The sequence below is a fragment of the Oncorhynchus mykiss genome, chromosome 25, assembly GCF_013265735.2.
Source record: "Oncorhynchus mykiss isolate Arlee chromosome 25, USDA_OmykA_1.1, whole genome shotgun sequence".
Lineage (NCBI taxonomy): Eukaryota > Metazoa > Chordata > Actinopteri > Salmoniformes > Salmonidae > Oncorhynchus > Oncorhynchus mykiss.
In genome coordinates, this window is record NC_048589.1 from 30135609 (window position 1) to 30156577 (window position 20969).

At 44.5% G+C, this 20969-nt stretch overlaps 1 protein-coding gene across 1 annotated transcript in view; it reads left to right on the forward strand.

The window, feature by feature from the left end:
• LOC110505775 (A-kinase anchor protein 6) overlaps positions 1–20969 on the forward strand; it is a 238281-nt gene that overhangs the window by 43154 nt on the left and 174158 nt on the right. The window contains exon 3 of the mRNA XM_036962725.1: positions 17153–17404. Within this exon, the coding sequence (XP_036818620.1) occupies positions 17153–17404 (252 nt within the window). The remainder of the gene's footprint in view (positions 1–17152; positions 17405–20969) is intronic.

Sequence of the window (20969 nt, forward strand, 5' to 3'; positions counted from 1 at the left end):
GTTTACTAAGGGTTGGTAACAGCCTGATTGCTTGGCTATTTAAGCCAGTAAAGGGGTGTTACTTTTCTTTCTAGTAGGCTTAAAATGATGATATGGCAAATAGGTGTGGAAAAATGGTCCACTATTATCCTCAGTAATTTTCCATCCAAGTTGTCAGACCGGTGGCTTATTGTTCTTGATAGACAATCCTTTTTTCACCTCTTCCACGCTCACTTTAAGGAATTCAAAATTACAATGGTTGTCTTTCATAATTTGGTCTGATATACTTGATGTGTAGTGTTTTTTGCTGGCATGTCAAACTTGAGTTTGCTAATCTTGCCAATGAAAAAATCTTTAAAGTAGTTGGCAATATCAGTAGGTTTTATACACTATATTAGGCCCAGCCGTTGGTACTTTGGTTTTCCTAGTTATGGCTACTATATTGTGATCACTACGTCCAATGAATTTGGATACTGTTTTAAATTACTTTTCTGCAGCATTACTAAAGATATGGTCAATTCATGTTGATGATTTAATTCCTGTGTTTGTAAATACCCTGGTAGGTTGACTGATAACCTGAACCAGGTTTCAGGCACTAGTTACAGTTTGAAGCTTTCTCTTGAGTGGGCAGCCTGATGAAAGCCAGTTAATATTTAAATCACCCAGAAAATATACATCTCTGTTGATATCACATACATTATCCAGATACTGACTGTTTGCACTTGGTGGTCTACAGCAGCTCCCCACCAGAATGGTCTTTAGGTGAGGCAGATGAACCTGTAGCCATATTACTTCAACAGCATTTAACATTAGATCATCTCTAAGCTTTACAGGAATGTGGTCCTGAATATAATACAAACAGATCACACCCCCACGCGTGTGTGCGCGCACACACAAACAACGGACACACAGAGATACCTCGTGGGGGGCAGTTCAGACTCCCACATCTTTCTTTATACTCTAGAATGGATCCGTGTTCAGGCACACAGGGAGGTGACTTGCAGCTGTTTGTAAAACTGTATTTCTAGTGATGTAATCCCAGCACCGCAGAGAATCTCAGGAATTCAGCCATCTGTGTGTGTGTGTGTATGCCCACGCTAGGCTAGGCAGGCCTGGTAAAGGCTGGTGGAGCCTGGGGAGGACAGGAGAGCATGCAGATCACACCCTGGGGGGAATGGGGCCACCTCACAGCTAGTTATTGGGAGTATGGAGTGTGGCTAGCTACATACCTTTTACTTAGCCACCAGACGCAACAATCACACCCTATCAGGTGCAGGCTCCACAAAGGTAAGGTTACGTTACAGCGTAAATACTGATGGTACCGAATACAAACATTTTACGAAATATTTTGTTGTTGCAAATATAGCATGTACAAAGACTTCAAAATATTTATCAGGATTGCTTGCACAAGTCTTGTAGGGTAAGAGAAATTTGCTGTCGCCTACTGCCATTTTGCATTAACTTTTTCCAAAGTGTTGCAACAACTTTTTTATAATAAATTATTTAACAAATAAGGACAAGAATCACTGTGAATTAGAAATGACTGACTCATCTGATGCCCAACCCACTGCCCCCTGTGGCACCTGCACCCACTGGGCAGAGGAGGGGGGCAACACTCAGTCATGGGGTGCAGCTGCCCCATGGCTGGGCAGAGAGAGGGGGCTGTGGTGTTCATTCAGAGAGGAGGGTGAAGTCAAATCCAAAAATAGCCCCCCTAGTGGGCAGGGAGCCCTCTCACACCAAGCAGTACCTTCTACATGAGATACAAGCTCTAATACTGTCAGAGAGAGATACAGCATTAGACTGTACTGGTTGATACTGTCGGAGCAACTGAACACAGCTAGACTGTACTGGTTGATACTGTCGGAGCAACTGAACACAGCTAGACTGTACTGGTTTGCTTTGAATTCACTTTGTGACTGGTAAGGCTGGCCAGAACTGTTGGATTTGGACAGTATGTGAAGGAATTGTAAATTAATGGGTTGTATTAGCACATGTTCTTTGAACAAGACTTGTTTTGTAAAGAGACCTCTGGACAATGTTTGAGCTGGAATAGATCTTCTTGACAATGGTTACTGTTATCTCAATTGCAGTGGACTTTATACTAGTGAACAAAACTGTGTGTGTGTGTGTGTGTGTGTGTGTGTGTGTGTGTGTGTGTGTGTGCTTTCGTCATCAAAGCCAGTCGTGAGCATACTGCACAGTGACAGTAGGACAGTACTTCACCTTTGAGCAACAGCAGTGAAATGTCACGAGTCTCTTTTAAGTAGCTTCAATAATTCAACACTTTTTAAAATGCTAACCCGAGCCCGAGGGTATTCACCTTGAAGGGTTGTTTTTAATGCTTCATGTGTTGCCTGTATCTTGTGAAGAAATCTGCTGTGTATTTTAAGGTTACATACATATATGTATGCATTTTGTAGCAATGTATGGTTAGATAATTGGACATGTTGCATAGCTAATAACACTGCAATATGATAGTTACACCTTATATGTCCTATTGGCAGGTTAGCTGTCAGAAATGAATGGCTTCAATAGACCACTGCTGTATCACACAGTGCAGTATGCTGTGTTAGCTGCTGAAGGACCTAAACAGCAGATACATTTAATGATCCTTCTCTGATCTTTTTACATATGTCAAATCAAATTGTATTTGTCACATGCGCCGAATACAACCTTACAGTGAAATGCTTACTTACAAGCCCTTATCCAACAATGCAGTTTTAAGAAAATACCCCCCCAAAAAGTAAGAGATAAGAATAACAAGTAATTAAAGAGCAGCAGTAAATAACAATAGTGGGGGAATATATACAGGGGGTACTGGTACAGAGTCAATGTTTGGGGGCACCAGTTAGTTGAGGTAATCACGGTCATATGTACATGTAGGGTTATTAAAGTGACTATGCTTAGATAGTAACAGAGCGTAGCAGCAGCGTAGAAGGGGGGAAATGCAAATATTCTGGGTAGCCATTTCCCCTATGATCCAGTACTGTAGTCTGTGTCTATGTTTATTTTAGAGTTGAGTGGATCCCAGACCATGGTTATCGGTGCTATCAGTGGCTATGTATTTGACCTACATTGAGAGATTCCATGTTATTTAGAGATCAGGAAGCACCAAAACCAGGATACTGTTGGCACAACCAGAGCCATGTTCTGTTGTTAGACCAGTTGTTATGGAGACGATGCATGTTCACATCAGTTTTTTCCTGATCTATATGAAGCCTAACTTACTGTGTTATTATAATGTCCTGAAAACCTTGATGTACTCTGATGTAAACAACTTTCAGTTTGTCTGAGGAGACAGTCTTTCCTGAGAGGGTCTGGTGTTGGTTAGGAGGGCATCTGTCAAAGTTTCGGGTAGGAGGAAATCTGTCAGTGTTGGGGTAGGATGAAGTCCGTCAGTGTTGGGTAGGAGGAAATCTGTCAGTGTTGGGTAGGAGGAAGTTTGTCAGTGTTGGGTAGGAGGAAATCTGTCAGTGTTGGGTAGGAGGAAGATTGTCTGTTGGGTAGGAGGAAGATTGTCAGTGTTGGGTAGGAGGAAGTCTGTCAGTGTTGGGTAGGAGGAAATCTGTCAGTGTTGGGTAGGAGGAAGTCTGTCAGTGTTGGGTAGGAGGAAATCTGTCAGTGTTGGGTAGGAGGAAGTCTGTCAGTGTTGGGTAGGAGGAAATCTGTCAGTGTTGGGTAGGAGGAAGTCTGTCAGTGTTGGGTAGGAGGAAGTCTGTCAGTGTTGGGTAGGAGGAAATCTGTCAGTGTTGGGTAGGAGGAAGTCTGTCAGTGTTGTGTAGGAGGAAATCTGTCAGTGTTGGGTAGGAGGAAGTCTGTCAGTGTTGGGTAGGAGGAAGTCTGTCAGTGTTGGGTATGAGGAAATCTGTCAGTGTTGGGTAGGAGGAAGTCTGTCAGTGTTGGGTAGGAGGAAATCTGTCAGTGTTGGGTAGGAGGAAGTCTGTCAGTGTTGGGTAGGAGGAAGTCTGTCAGTGTTGGGTAGGAGGAAATCTGTCAGTGTTGGGTAGGAGGAAATCTGTCAGTGTTGGGTAGGAGGAAGTCTGTCAGTGTTGGGTAGGAGGAAATCTGTCAGTGTTGGGTAGGAGGAAGTCTGTCAGTGTTGGGTAGGAGGAAGTCTGTCAGTGTTGGGTAGGAGGAAATCTGTCAGTGTTGGGTAGGAGGAAGTCTGTCAGTGTTGGGTAGGAGGAAATCTGTCAGTGTTGGGTAGGAGGAAGTCTGTCAGTGTTGGGTAGGAGGAAGTCTGTCAGTGTTGGGTAGGAGGAAATCTGTCAGTGTTGGGTAGGAGGAAGTCTGTCAGTGTTGGGTAGGAGGAAATCTGTCAGTGTTGTGTAGGAGGAAGTCTGTCAGTGTTGGGTAGGAGGAAATCTGTCAGTGTTGTGTAGGAGGAAGTCTGTCAGTGTTGGGTAGGAGGAGGGTATCTGTCATAGTGAGCCGGCAGCTGATCCCAACACTGTCTCCAAGTCTGACCCAGGACTGGGGGAGGGGAGAAAAGTCCCAACTCCAAGTTTCCCCAAATCTCACCCCAGGACTGGCAGATGGGGTAAAGGTCAACCATAGCCTGACTAAACACATGCTGTCAAACATGTGCTGTTGTAATTTCAGAGGCTCTGGGGTAAAGTTGGCCCTAGATACAAATCTAGCATCAGCTTCCTCTCCCCAAATCCTAACCTTAACTGTTAATGGGGAATCTAAATGTGTACCCAAGACAAGCGTCTAGGGACAACTTCACCGTAGTCCTTTAAACTAGAGGAAGGGGGAAGAAGAGGTGGAGATGAGAGAGGAGATGAGATGACTCAGGTTTTTTAAACAGTGGAGCTGATGGTGAGGCGGTTTTAAAACCCACTGAGGAGCCCAACTGTCTCTGTCGGGTTTTTTTGGGGCGGTCCTAGTCTCTTAATATTAAAAGGCCCTGCCCGTCCCAGCCTGCATTAGTCCTCAGCACCATGGTGACAGGGTGGGAGTCAGGCAGGCTTAGACAGACATTCTTATCCTGTTACTGAGATAGACCAACCAACCAGTCTGTCTGCAGTATTAACCTGGGTGTCACTGTACTGACATGTTGTCAGAATGCTCCATATGTGCTGGGTTTCCCCTTTGTTTTATATCAAATATCATTGAGCCTTATTTATTTATTTATTTCACCTTTATTTAACCAGGTAGGCAAGTTGAGAACAAGTTCTCATTTACAATTGCGACCTGGCCAAGATAAAGCAAAACAGTTTGACACATACAACAACACAGAGTTACTCATGGGGTAAAACAAACATACAGTCAATAATACAGTAGAAAAATAAGTCTATTAGTCTAAGTCTAAATGAGGTGAAATAAGGGAGGTAAAGGCAAAAAAAAAGTCATGGTGGCGAAGTAAATACAATATAGCAAGTAAAACACTGGAATGGTAGATTTGCAGTGGAAGAATGTGCAAAGTAGAGATAGAAGTAATGGGGTGCAAAGGAGCAAAATAATACAGTAGGGGGAGAGGTAGTTGTTTGGGCTACATTATAGATGGGCTATGTACAGGTGTAGTAATCGGTGAGCTGCTTTGACAGCTGGTGCTTAAAGCTAGTGAGGGAGATAAGTGTTTCCAGTTTCAGAGATTTTTGTAGTTCGCTCCAGTCATTGGCAGCAGAGAACTGGAAGGAAAGGCGGACAAATTAAGAATTGGCATTGGGGGTGACCAGAGAGATATACCTGCTGGAGCGCGTGCTACAGGTGGGTGCTTCTATGGTGACCAGTGAGCTGAGATAAGGGGGGACTTTACCTAGCAGGGTCTTGTAGATGACATGGAGCCAGTGGGTTTGGCGACGAGTATGAAGCGAGGGCCAGCCAACGAGAGCGTACAGGTCGCAGTGGTGGGTAGTATATGTGGCTTTGGTGACAAAAAAGATGGCACTGTGATAGACTTCATCCAATTTATTGAGTAGGGTATTGGAGGCTATTTTGTAAATGACATCGCCGAAGTCGAGGATCGGTAGGATGGTCAGTTTTACGAGGGTATGTTTGGCAGCATGAGTAAAGGATGCTTTGTTGCAAAATAGGAAGCCAATTCTAGATTTAACTTTGGATTGGAGATGTTTGGTGTGAGTCTGGAAGGAGAGTTTACAGTCTAACCACAAACCTAGGTATTTGTAGTTGTTCACATATTCTAAGTCAGAACCGTCCAGAGTAGTGATGTTGGACGGGTGGGCAGGTGCAGGCAGCGATCGGTTGAAGAGCATGCATTTAGTTTTACTTGAATTTAAGAGCAATTGGAGGCCAGGAAAGGAGAGTTGTATGGCATTGAAGCTTGCCTGGAGGGTTGTTAACACAGTGTCCAAAGAAGGGCCAGAAGTATACAGAATGGTGTCGTCTGCGTAGAGGTGGATCAGAGACTCACCAGCAGCAAGAGCGACATCATTGATGTATACAGAGAAGAGAGTCGGTCCAAGAATTGAACCCTGTGGCACTCCCATAGAGACTGCCAGAGGCCCGGACAACAGGCCCTCCGATTTGACACACTGAACTCTATCAGAGAAGTAGTTGGTGAACCAGGCGAGGCAATCATTTGAAAAACCAAGGCTATCGAGTCTGCCGATGAGGATGTGGTGATTGACAGAGTCGAAAGCCTTGGCCAGGTCAATGAATACAGGTGCACAGTATTGTCTCTTATCGATGGCGTTTATGATGTCGTTTGGGACCTTGAGCGTGGCTGAGGTGCATCCATGACCAGCTCGGAAACCAGATTGCATAGCGGAGAAGGTACGGTGGGATTCAAAATGGTCTGTGATATGTTTGTTAACTTGGCTTTCGAAGACCTTAGAAAGGCAGGGTAGGATAAATATAGGTCTGTAGCAGTTTGGGTCAAGAGTGTAGCAGTTTGGGTCAAGAGTGTCCCCCCCTTTGAAGAGGGGGATGACCGCAGCTGCTTTCCAATCTATAGGAATCTCAGACGACACGAAAGAGAGGTTGAACAGGCTAGTAATAGGGGTTGCAACAATTTCGGCAGATAATTTTAGAAAGAAATGGTCCAGATTGTCTAGCCCGCCTGATTTGTAGGGGTCCAGATTTTGCAGCTCTTTCAGAACATCAGCTATCTGGATTTGGGAGAAGGAGAAATGGGGAAAGCTTGGGGGGTACAGTGCTGTTGACCGGGGTAGGGGTAGCCAAATGGAAAGCATGGCCAGCCATAGAAAAATGCTTATTGAAATTCTCAATAGTGGATTTATCGGTGGTGACAGTGTTTCCTATCGTCAGTGCAGTGGGCAGCTGGGAGGAAGTGTTCTTATGACCCAGAACTTTTTTGAGTTTGTGTTGCAGGAAGCAACACAAAGTTGCATATCACGGGGGCTGTTCGATGCTAATGCAGAACGCTATAGGATGTTTTTTTGTTGGTTAAGGGCAGTCAGGTCTGGGGAGAACCAAGGGCTATATCTGTTCCTGGTTCTAAATTTCTTGAATTGGGCATGCTTATTTAAGATAGTGAGGAAGGCTTTTTTTTAAATAACCAGGCATCCTCTACTGACGGGATGAGCTCAATATCCTTCCAGGAAACCCAGGCCAGGTCGATTAGAAAGGCCTGCTCGCTGAAGTGTTTCAGGGAGCGTTTGACAGTGATGAGTGGAGGTCATTTGACCGCTGACCCATTACGGATGCAGGCAATGAGGCAGTGATCACTGAGATCTTGGTTGAAAACAGCAGAGTTGTATTTAGAGGGCAAGTTGGTTAGGATGATATCTATGAGTGTGCCCGTGTTTATGGCTTTGGGGTGGTACTTGGTAGGTTCATTGATCATTTGTGTGAGATTGAGGGCATCAAGCTTAGATTGTAGGATGGCTGGGGTGTTAAGCATGTTCCAGTTTAGGCCGCCTAGCAGCACAAGCTCTGAAGATAGATGGGGGGCAATCAGTTCACATATGGTGTCCAGAGCACAGCTGGGGGCAGAGGGTGGTCTATAGCAGGCGGCAACAGTGAGAGACTTGCTTTTAGAGAGGTGGATTTTTAAGAGTAGAAGTTCAAATTGTTTGGGTTCAGACCTGGATAGTAGGACAGAACTCTGCAGTGTATCTTTGAAGTAGATTGCCGTTCTATCTTGTCTGAAAATGTTGTAGTAAAGGATGGAGAATTCAGAAGTTTTGGTGGTCTTCCTAAGCCAGGATTCAGACACGGCTAGAACATCCGGGTTGGCAGAGTGTGCTAAAGCAGTGAATAAAACAAACTTAGGGAGGAGGCTTCTAATGTTAACATGCATGAAACCAAGGCTATTACGGTTACAGAAGTCATCAAAAGAGAGCGCCTGGGGAATAGGAGTGGAGCTAGGCACTGCACGGCCTGGATTCACCTCTACATCACCAGAGGAACAGAGGAGGAGTAGGATAAGGTATTGAGTGATGATGAGAGAGAAATTGTCTCTAGAAACATCATTGAAACCAGGTGATGTCATCGCATGTGTGGGTGGTGGAACTGAAAGGTTGGGTAAGGTATAATGAGCAGGGCTAGAGGCTCTACAGTGAAATAAGTCAACACTAACCTGAACAGCAATGGACAAGGCATATTGACATTAAGGAGAGGCATGCTTAGCTGAGTGATCGTAAGGGTCCAGTGAGTAGTGAGGTTTGTTGGGGTCACAGCGATTCAGACAGCTAGCCGGGCCATCGGTAGCAAGCTAGCATAGGATAGTGGTCTGTTTTTAGCCAACTCGTGCATTTCCGTCGGTAGATTAGTGGGGTTCTGTGTGGTAGAGGGGATCAATCCAATTGGCAAAATAGATATAGTTATAGTGACCCAAGAACATTTTTCCGATAGACCTACTCAGATAGCAGCCGATAAGACAGCTAACGATTAGCGGGCCGCAGATGGGAGTTCAGGTAACATCGTGACAGAGGGGCCAGTTGGATAACTCCCTCGGGCAGATAACGTTGGTTGTCCAGTCGTGAAGGCCCGGTGGGGCTCCGCATCTGCAGTAAAACGGGTCTGGAAAGGTGATCAGACAAGGAGTGGCTGATGGAACTCTTCAGCTGGCTAGCTCCGGAATAATTGTTTGCTCCGGGATCGACGTAAGCAGGATACACGGATAGCAGCTAGCTAGCTGCGAGATCCAGGTGTAAATGTCCAGAGCTTGCGGTTGAAATCCAGGGATATGGAGAGAAAAATAGGTCCGGTATGTTCTGGTCTGACTCGTGTTGTACAATACTGGCGATAGCTTTTCGAGGTAAAGGATAGCTGATGACCACAAACCGTGGTTAGCTGAATAGTAACGTTAGCCAGTAAACTGGCTAGCTTCTGGCTAGCTTCTACTGTGGATTTCAGGATTTGAGGTAAATAATACATTTTTTTAAAATTGGTGAGTCGGGTTGCAGGAGAGAGTTTTGAAGTTGAGTTTAGCTGTAATAGTTTAGCTGTAATTGAGTTAGCCTGTAATAAGTAAATGGGGCAGATTTGATGACTGAGATATGAACTGAGTAAGGAACCCATGTTTTGTTGTTGTTTTAGTGTCCAAACCCCAAGTGTGTAAGTGGAATGCCGAGGACTGTTCAGTGTGATTACACAGGCAGCCTATAGCTACTTTGTCTGAAACGTGTATGTTGGTATGATCAGCTCGTATAAAAATGATCGATACAAACTTGAAACCACTGATCATGACAATTTATCCCATGGGATGAAACTCATTGACAGCAGTTGTGAGTAGCCTGATTGTCCATTCAATATTGTCCATTATACTTTGACCTGTCCTGTTTTTAAGGATATGTTTGTTAACATGTCAGTGCATTTTGTATTTGATTGGAGCGCCATTTAGGTTAGGCTATTTGATCTGAGAAACCTGCAAGTTTCCGTCTTATTACATTGTCATACACTTTATCTCTAGACTGTAGGCTACAGAAAAGGTCACAAAGTCTTTCTACCGTATGCTATATCTGCTACGTGATTTATGTTAAGATTATTTTTTTTGACGGAATGTTGGTGGAGCGCCGCAGCGATGCGTCTCTCCAACAGCACCCTAGAGAGGCTTGCTGGGAATGGACAAGATAAATGTTTTGCGCCCCTGGCTGTGAGAAAGTGGGGACTTTTTATCACAGGGCGACAGGGTTGGGGGGTAACAGATTACATTACAAAAAAACGTTATCTGTAATCCGTTACATTACCAGCAAAAATATTGCAATCAGATTACGGATACTTTTGAAAAAATAGATTACTTTGAGGATTACTTTTAATTCAGAAAGGATGTTCGCGAAAAAAAGCTTTGACACTTCTCTGTTTTCTCAATGACATTCAAAACCGCATTGAGAAAAGGCGCAAGTTTAAGTTTGTTCCACCTGAGCGAGTCTGACCACAAGTCAGAGACCAGTATGATGACACACCAGATGTGTTTGATGGATCGCGAGAAAAGAGCATGAATAGGTTTTTGTAGGCTACAGTCCAAGCTATGTCTTCCAATGGTGCGACTGCTGTCGGCATCCAAAGATTAATCAACTTGAATAAACGGTAAGGACGACAGCAGTGGTGTACTGTAGTCTACGGCGTTACGGACGTCACTTATTAGTCTACAGTTGAAGTCGGAAGTTTACATACACTTAGGTTAGAGTCATTAAAACTAGTTTTTAAACCACTACACACATTTCTTGTTAACAAACTATAGTTTTGGCAAGTTGATTAGGACATCTACTTTGTGAATGACAAGTAATTTTTCAAACAATTGTTTACAAACAGATTATTTAATTTATAATTCACTGTATCACAATTCCAGTGGGTCAGAAGTTTACATACACTAAGTTGACTGTGCCTTTAAACAGCTTGGAACATTCCCGAAAATGATGTCATGGCTTCAGAAGCTTCTGATAGGCTAATTTACATAATTTGAGTTGTTTAGAGGTGTACCTATGGATGTATTTCGATGCCTACCATTCTCAGTGCCTCTTTGCTTGACATCATGGGAAAATCTAAATAAATCAGCCAAGACCTCCACAAAAATTGTAGACCTCCACAAGTCCTTTTTATCCTTGGGAGCAATTTCCAAATGCCTGAAGGTACCACGTTCATCTGTACAACAATAGTACTGTCACGGTCGTCCTCCTCTTCATCTGTCGAGGAGAGGCAAGAAGGATAGGAGGACCAAAATGCAGCGAAGGTATGTGTTCATGATGAATATTTAATAAAAGAAAGCACTGAATACAAACTATACAAAAACAATAAACAAATAACGACCGTGAAGCTATAAATGATACCTGTGCTGACACAAGCAGCTAACATAGACAATCACCCACCAACCAACAGTGAAACCCAGGCTACCTAAGTATGATTCTCAATCAGAGACAACTAATGACACCTGCCTCTGATTGAGAACCATACTAGGCCGAAACATACAAATCCCCAAATCATAGAAAAACAAACATAGACTGCCCACCCCAACTCATGCCCTGACCATACTAAATAAATACAAAACAAAGGAAAAAAAGGTCAGAACGTGACAGTACCCCCCCCCCCCCCCCCCCCCCCCAAAGGTGCGTACTCTGGCCGCAAAACCTTAACCTATAGGGGAGGGTCTGGGTGGGCGTCTTTCCGCGGTGGCGGCTCTGGTGCGGGACGTGGACCCCACTTCACCATAGTCTTTGTCCGCCTCCGTGGCTTCCTAACCACGGCGACCTTTCTAAATGACCCCACTGGACAGAGGGGCGGCTCGGGACAGAGGGGCGGCTCGGGACAGAGGGGCAGCTCGGGACAGAGGGGCAGCTCGGGACAGAGGGGCAGCCCTGTACTGGCTGACGACTCTGGCAGATCCTGGCTGACTGGCGGCTCTGGCGGATCCTGGCTGACTGGCGGCTCCTTGCAGACTGGCGGCACTGGCGGCTCCTTGCAGACTGGCGGCTCCTTGCACACTGGCGGCACTGCCGGCTCCTTACACACTGGCGGCACTGGCGGCTCCTTGCACACTGGCGGCACTGGCGGCTCCTTGCACACTGGCGGCTCTGATGGCGCTGGGCAGACGGGTAGTTCAGGCGGCGCTGGGCAGACTGGAGACTCCGGCAGCGCTGGAGAGGAGGAAAGCTCTGGCAGCGCTGGATGGAGGAGCTCTGGCGCCTCTGGACTGAGGGGCGGAAGCTCTGGCAGCACCGGACAGGCGGGAACACCTGTAGGGAGGAGACAGAGAGACAGCCTGGTGCGTGGGGCTGCCACCGGACCCACCAGGCTGGGGAGACCTCCAGGAGGCTTGGTGTTAGGAGGAGGCACCTGAAGGACCGGGCTTTGTGGAAGCACTGGAGCTCTGGTGCGCAGCCTTGGCACCACTCCCCCAGGCTGGATGACTACTCTACCCCGGACCCTCCAGAGTGCAGGCACAGGTTGAACCGGGCTGTGGGTAAGCACGGGAGATCTAGTGCCTACTACGCGCACCTCTCCCTTAGGCTCCACTCCCACATTTGCCTGGCATGAGCGGAGCGCAGGCATAGGACAAACTGCACCCTCTCAGCGCCCCGCAGAGCCGGCGCAGGATACCCTGGACCAAAACTGCGTACCGGTGACCAGACACGCTGAGCAGGCACCATACGCCCTGGCTCGATGCCCACACTCGCATGACACTTTCGGGGGGCTGCCCTATAGCGCACCGGGCTATGGGCACGTACTGTCGACACCGTGCGCTTAACCGCATAACACGGTGCCTGACCAGTAACGCGCTGCTTATAATAAGCACGAGGAGTGAGCTCAGGTCTGCTACCTGGCTTAGCCCCACACCTCGTGTGCCTCCCCCAAAATGTTTTTGGGGCTGCCTCTCGTACCTGTCGCGCTGCCGGGCTGCCTCCTCATATCGCCGCCGCTCAGCTTTCGCTGCCTCCAGCTCTGCTTTGGGGCGGCGATATTCTCCAGCCTGTGCCCAGGGTCCCTCTCCGTTCAATATCTCCTCCCATGTCAAGGAGTCCTGTGATGCTGGCCGCTGTTGTTGCTGCTGCTGTCGTCGCTGTCTTTTACCACGCCGCTTGGTCCTTGGTTGGTGGGTGATTCTGTCACGGTCGTCCTCCTCTTCATCTGAAGAGGAGAGGCGAGAAGGATCGGAGGACCAAAATGCGGCGTGGTATGTGTTCATGATGAATATTTAATAAAAGAAAGCACTGAATACAAACTATACAAAAACAATAAACAAATAACGACCGTGAAGCTATAAATGAGACCTGTGCTGACACAAGCAGCTAACATAGACAATCACCCACCAACCAACAGTGAAACCCAGGCTACCTAAGTATGATTCTCAATCAGAGACAACTAATGACACATGCCTCTGATTGAGAACCATACTAGGCCGAAACATACAAATCCCCAAATCATTGAAAAACAAACATAGACTGCCCACCCCAACTCACGGCCTGACCATACTAAATAAATACAAAACAAAGGAAAAAAAGGTCAGAACGTGACAAGTACGCAAGTATTAAGACCGTGGGACCACGCAGCCATCACACCGCTCAGGTAGGAGGCGCGTTCTGTAGCCTAGAGATTAACGTACTTTGGTGCAAAAAGTGCAAATCAATTCCAGAACAACAGCAAAGGACCTTGTGAAGATTTTGGAGGAAACAGGTACAAAGGTACAGTGCCTTGCGAAAGTATTCGGCCCCCTTGAACTTTGAGACCTTTTGCCACATTTCAGGCTTCAAACATAAAGATATAAAACTGTATTTTTTGTGAAGAATCAACAACAAGTGGGACACAATCATGAAGTGGAACGACATTTATTGGATATTTCAAACTTTTTTAACAAATCAAAAACTGAAAAATTGGGCGTGCAAAATTATTCAGCCCCTTTACTTTCAGTGCAGCAAACTCTCTCCAGAAGTTAAGTGAGGATCTCTGAAAGATCCAATGTTGACCTAAATGACTAATGATGATAAATACAATCCACCTGTGTGTAATCAAGTCTCCGTATAAATGCAACTGCACTGTGATAGTCTCAGAGGTCCGTTTAAAAGCGCAGAGAGCATCATGAAGAACAAGGAACACACCAGGCAGGTCCGAGATACTGTTGTGAAGAAGTTTAAAGCCGGATTTGGATACAAAAAGATTTCCCAAGCTTTAAACATCCCAAGGAGCACTGTGCAAGCGATAATATTGAAATGGAAGGAGTATCAGACCACTGCAAATCTACCAAGACCTGGCCGTCCCTCTAAACTTTCAGCTCATACAAGGAGAAGACTGATCAGAGATGCAGCCAAGAGGCCCATGATCACTCTGGATGAACAGCAGAGATCTACAGCTGAGGTGGGAGACTATGTCCATAGGACAACAATCAGTCGTATATTGCACAAATCTGGCCTTTATGGAAGAGTGGCAAGAAGAAAGCCATTTCTGAAAGATATCCATAAAAAGTGTTGTTTAAAGTTTGCCACAAGCCACCTGGGAGACACACCAAACATGTGGAAGAAGGTGCTCTGGTAAGATGAAACCAAAATTGAACTTTTTGGCAACAATGCAAAACGTTATGTTTGGCGTAAAAGCAACACAGCTCATCACCCTGAACACACCATACCCACTGTCAAACATGGTGGTGGCAGCATCATGGTTTGGGCCTGCTTTTCTTCAGCAGGGACAGGGAAGATGGTTAAAATTGATGGGAAGATGGATGGAGCCAAATACAGGACCATTCTGGAAGAAAACCTGATGGAGTCTGCAAAAGACCTGAGACTGGGACGGAGATTTGTCTTCCAGGAAGCCAATGATCCAAAACATAAAGCAAAATCTACAATGGAATGGTTCAAAAATAAACATATCCAGGTGTTAGAATGGCCAAGTCAAAGTCCAGACCTGAATCCAATCGAGAATCTGTGGAAAGAACTGAAAACTGCTGTTCACAAATGCTCTCCATCCAACCTCACTGAGCTCGAGCTGTTTTGCAAGGAGGAATGGGAAAAAAATTCAGTCTCTCGATGTGCAAAACTGATAGAGACATACCCCAAGCGACTTACAGCTGTAATCGCAGCAAAAGGTGACGCTACAAAGTATTAACTTAAGGGAGCTGAATAATTTTGCACGCCCAATTTTTCAGTTTTTGATTTGTTAAAAAAGTTTGAAATATCCAATAAATGTCGTTCCACTTCATGATTGTGTCCCACTTGTTGTTGATTCTTCACAAAAAATACAGTTTTATATCTTTATGTTTGAAGCCTGAAATGTGGCAAAAGGTCTCAAAGTTCAAGGGGGCCGAATACTTTCGCAAGGCACTGTAACTAGAAAACTGTAACGGATTATATTTAGAAAGTAACCTACCCAACCCTGCAGGGCTGTCATTGTTTTTGGGCAGAATTATGTGAGGTTTTATGTGTTGGAGGTACATCTTGGTCAGTTTAGCTCAGAAAATGCCTCCGTTGTCAATCTGCGGGCCGGCCCTGCCTCCATGTGAAACTGACTCATATTTTTAACATTGAAGTTATGACTTAATCGCCACCACTTGGTTCTGATTTTAACGTACTGGCAGTGAGACTAGGGCTGTGGCGGTCACAAAATGTTGTCAGCCGGTGATTGTCAAGCAAATAACCGTCGTTCTCACTGTATTTGACCATTAATTAACATAAACACATGTAGCATCTCCTGGCTTCCACACACAGTCTACAAGCCACTGATGCTGACCTTTGGAACATCTACATTTTAAAAAGTCTAATAAATCCATGTAATATGGCCTACTTCACAATAAATCCATACTTTATTTTAGACATGTCTAAAGAAGCATGATATGGAGAAAATGTCAATTTCTGAAGAACATACCCAGAGTTGTCCTTGTTAGGCCTTGATCTGGCTATGACAAATGGCTTTGGGCTACACTAGTTAATTTAGCAGACAATATTTTTTTCAACATTTAGTTTTTAACCTTTATTTAACTAGGCAAGTCAGTTAATTAAGAACAAATTCTTATTTTCAATGACAGCCTAGGAACAGTGGGTTAACTGCCTGTTCAGGGGCAGAATGACAGATTTGTACCTTGTCAGCTTGGGGATTTGAACTTGCAACCTTTCAGTCCAACGCTCTAACCACTAGGCTACCCTGCCGCCCCATGGCATTATTTTATAGTATGAAGAATACAATTGAAAAAAGCTGAGTAAAATAGAAAGGATGTTTTTCCCAAACAATTTGAGGGAGTGCGCAGTCTCCATCACATGATTGGATTGGGTCTTTCTCACAGGCTACAAGTGAAGACAGACACATCGCGGATGGGTTAATGTGCTTAATTTTATATTTGGCCACTTGAGTTGTGATACAAACCTTAATTAAACAAATAGGCTAGGCTACATGAGGTGTGCGACTATGATTAGAAAAAGTCGCAAAAAAAAGGAATTGTTTCTTATGCTGGGCATCACTCACAAGTGCTAATATATCATTCACAAGGGATAGGCTAAAATTGTCACCCATCAGACTATTCTTGATTTAATCTTGTCTTTACATATACTAAATAATATATGTGTGAAATTTGTTTTGATTTAGAATTGACCATTATCATGCACTTGTATCGAAACAGGGGCAGTGGGAAAAAAATACATGTTATCTATGCACTTAAGTAGCAAATGGAGGAGCTTTTCCTGTGGTTTATTTTCATGCCAGCCAGATAGACTATACTCCTGTTGTAAATATAAGCAATGTGCTTAATATTAGGAAAGTTGAGAAATAAATATAGTGGGCCTGGCCTATAGAAAGCTGATCCTCCTCTTTTTAGTAGAGGCCATCACTCTGTTTTCTTGTGCAAATGTGTAGAGCCTATTGAAATGTTGCACAACATGAGCTCATGAGCTCTCATGAAGTGTTTGATTAGATTTTCAAATACATTTGCATTGATGTCAGAGTGATTAGAGAGACACTAGAGTGCTGAGTAACGGACAATTAGCAAGTTTGGAAGGCTACTAATGACCATCAGCAACATTCAAGCTTGGAGAAGCCTATTTACCGTGACTAAACGGTCATGTGGAATTTGACTGCCTTCATGACTCGTGACCGCCGGTAAAACGGTGACCGCTACAGCCCTAAGTGAGACTCACAATCATGTCTGTCTGCTCTCATGTCTGTAGAGCGTCAAGATAACGTGTATGTTTATTTCAGAGTAGTTAAGCATATACAAATACAACAATTATCTCTTCAATGCCAGGCTTGAGTAAGTGTTATCATCTGTCCCATCTCTCCCGTGTGTGTGTGTGTGTGTGTGTGTGTGTGTGTGTGTGTGTGTGTGTAGGACATTTGTGAGGACATCTCGGACCATGTGGAGCAGATCCATGCGTTGCTGGAGACAGAGTTCTCCTTGAAGCTGCTGTCCTACTCTGTGAACATCATTGTGGATATCCGCAGTGTGCAGCTCCTGTGGCACCAGCTCCGTGTCTCTGTCCTGGTACTGAAGGAGAGGCTGCTGCAGGGCCTCCAGGACTCCAACGGAAACTACACCCGACAGACAGATATCCTGCAAGCCTTCTCCCAGGACCACCACCAGGTTAATAATTAACAGCATCCCTAACATGGCATGTGCTTTACACAACTCTCGCTATCCTACAATGAACATGAAAACTTTTCAGGTTTCAATGATTTATTGAATAGGCATAAGCACAAAAAACAACATGACAGTAGCATATTAAACAATTGATTGAAAGATGCATTTGTACAGTATGATATTCACTTTATTTAGGGAAATAAGAGTACATACTGTATTATGCAATTTTACACTTGACGCTGTGACCCACTCTACCAAATGTAGTTCTGAGTGGCTTGACACCAACAATATTACTCTACCAAATAACATCAGACTGTTATAACACAACTTAAACAGAGACAGTATACAGTGTGGGAATCTTATTTCTCACAGGTCCAATGCTGTGGAATGGAACATACCTTGTCATTCCATACCGATAGTGGGGTTGATCGGTGGCTATTGAATTCCCCCCTCAGTCTCTAAATCAGACAGACCAATCCAGACAAATACTCCTGCATTAATTCCGTTGATAAATCTCTAATCCTCTTCATTATTAACGATCACCAGGTCTGCTCCTCTCTCTCTGCAGTCCTGTCTGCTCTCAGCCCAGAATTTACTCTCAGAAGAGACACAATAACAACTAGTGTTAAAGATTCTCCATCCTTGTGGATAGGATCCTCTAATAATCATATCCAATCGTTCTATCTCTCTCTGTAACTGGTCTTTCTCTCTCTGTAACTGGTCTTTCTCTCTGTAACTAGTCTTCCTCTCTCTGTAACTAGTCTTCCTCTCTCTTTAACTGGTCTTTCTCTCTCTGTAACTGGTCTTTCTCTTTCTGTAACTGGTCTTTCTCTCTCTGTAACTGGTCTTTCTCTCTCTGTAACTGGTCTTTCTCTCTCTGTAACTGGTCTTTCTCTCTCTGTAACTAGTCTTTCTCTCTGTAACTAGTCTTTCTCTCTGTAACTAGTCTTTCTCTCTCTGTAACTGGTCTCTCTCTCTCTCTGTAACTGGTCTTTCTCTCTGTAACTGGTCTTTCTCTCTCTGTAACTGGTCTTTCTCTCTCTGTAACTGGTCTTTCTCTCTCTGTAACTGGTCTTTCTCTCTCTGTAACTGGTCTTTCTCTCTCTGTAACTGGTGTTTCTCTCTCTGCAACTGGTCTTTCTCTCTCTGTAACGGGTCTTTCTCTCTCTGTAACTGGTCTTTCTCTCTCTGTAACTGGTCTTTTTCTCTCTGTAACTGGTCTCTCTCTCTCTCTGTAACTGGTCTCACTCTCTCTGTAACTGGTCTCTCATTCTCTGTAACTGGTCTTTCTCTCTCTCTGTAACTGGTCTCTCTCTCTCTGTAACTAGTCTTTCTCTCTCTGTAACTGGTCTCTCTCTCTGTAACTAGTATTTCTCTCTCTGTAACTGGTCTCTGATCAGTGTAGTTGGTCTTAAGGAGAGACACAGACTGTAACATCTGGTTTTCTCTCTGGCTGATGTCCTTGTAGTAGTTGTAGGAGCGTAGTCTGATGAGAGTTGTCAGTAGGAGGCCACTCAGTAGACCCTGTTCCACCACAGCCAGGGTGCAGCGCCTCCGCTCGCCTCGCACCTCGCATTACTCCTCCAGATTCAGATTGAGTTGAACCCCGATTCTCTGACCCACTGTCTGGTGACCCCAGGTCTGTAGTCTGAACAAGCGTATAAATCATTGCACGTCTCCTCCGACTGAGGATAATTCACCCGACGGCTTCTCGTAGTGTCAGGGCTGGCGAACACATCGTCAGACATCTCCTTCTTTTTAGATCAAATACTCTGTATGAGTGTAGGCGTTTTGTCTTTGTCTGGGGGTATCTGTTTCTGTCCTCTGTATGGTGATCAGAGCAGTACTTATACACTGCGTCTTGTGAAATAGATATCATTAGCGTCTGGCCATCTGCTACAGTGCCTTGCGAAAGTATTCGGCCCCCTTGAACTTTGCGACCTTTTGCCATATTTCAGGCTTCAAACATAAAGATATAAAACTGTATTTTTTTGTGAAGAATCAACAACAAGTGGGACACAATCATGAAGTGGAACGACATTTATTGGATATTTCAAACTTTTCTAACAAATCAAAAACTGAAAAATTGGGCGTGCAAAATTATTCAGCCCCCTTAAGTTAATACTTTGTAGCGCCACCTTTTGCTGCGATTACAGCTGTAAGTCACTTGGGGTATGTCTCTATCAGTTTTGCACATCGAGAGACTGACATTTTTTCCCATTCCTCCTTGCAAAACAGCTCGAGCTCAGTGAGGTTGGATGGAGAGCATTTGTGAACAGCAGTTTTCAGTTCTTTCCACAGATTCTTGATTGGATTCAGGTCTGGACTTTGACTTGGCCATTCTAACACCTGGATATGTTTATTTTTGAACCATTCCATTGTAGATTTTGCTTTATGTTTTGGATCATTGTCTTGTTGGAAGACAAATCTCCGTCCCAGTCTCAGGTCTTTTGCAGACTCCATCAGGTTTTCTTCCAGAATTGTCCTGTATTTGGCTCCATCCATCTTCCCATCAATTTTAACCATCTTCCCTGTCCCTGCTGAAGAAAAGCAGGCCCAAACCATGATGCTGCCACCACCATGTTTGACAGTGGGGATGGTGTGTTCAGGGTGATGAGCTGTGTTGCTTTTACGCCAAACATAACGTTTTGCATTGTTGCCAAAAAGTTCAATTTTGGTTTCATCTGACCAGAGCACCTTCTTCCACATGTTTGGTGTGTCTCCCAGGTGGCTTGTGGCAAACTTTAAACAACACTTTTTATGGATATCTTTAAGAAATGGCTTTCTTCTTGCCACTCTTCCATAAAGGCCAGATTTGTGCAATATACAACTGATTGTTGTTCTATGGACAGAGTCTCCCACCTCAGCTGTAGATCTCTGCAGTTCATCCAGAGTGATCATGGGCCTCTTGGCTGCATCTCTGATCAGTCTTCTCCTTGTATGAGCTGAAAGTTTAGAGGGACGGCCAGGTCTTGGTAGATTTGCAGTGGTCTGATACTCCTTCCATTTCAATATTATCGCTTGCACAGTGCTCCTTGGGATGTTTAAAGCTTGGGAAATCTTTTTGTATCCAAATCCGGCTTTAAACTTCTTCACAACAGTATCTCGGACCTGCCTGGTGTGTTCCTTGTTCTTCATGATGCTCTCTGCGCTTTTAACTGCACGCCCAATTTTTCAGTTTTTGATTTGTTAAAAAAGTTTGAAATATCCAATAAATGTCGTTCCACTTCATGATTGTGTCCCACTTGTTGTTGATTCTTCACAAAAAAATACAGTTTTATATCTTTATGTTTGAAGCCTGAAATATGGCAAAAGGTCGCAAAGTTCAAGGGGGCCGAATACTTTCGCAAGGCACTGTAAATGACCAAAATATGACATGTAAATGTAATATTGGTATATCTATAAATAAAAGTACTTTGGTCTTTTTCTTTTCAAGTGGGAAGTCCAGCTCTTCACACCTTTTTTTTCTCTCTGTTCAAGTTCCTATTTTAAGTGTTGTGGACCATTCGTGTGATAACTTCTCTTTACAGCAGAGATGGGTTTGATGTTTTTGAACTCATAATAAGCT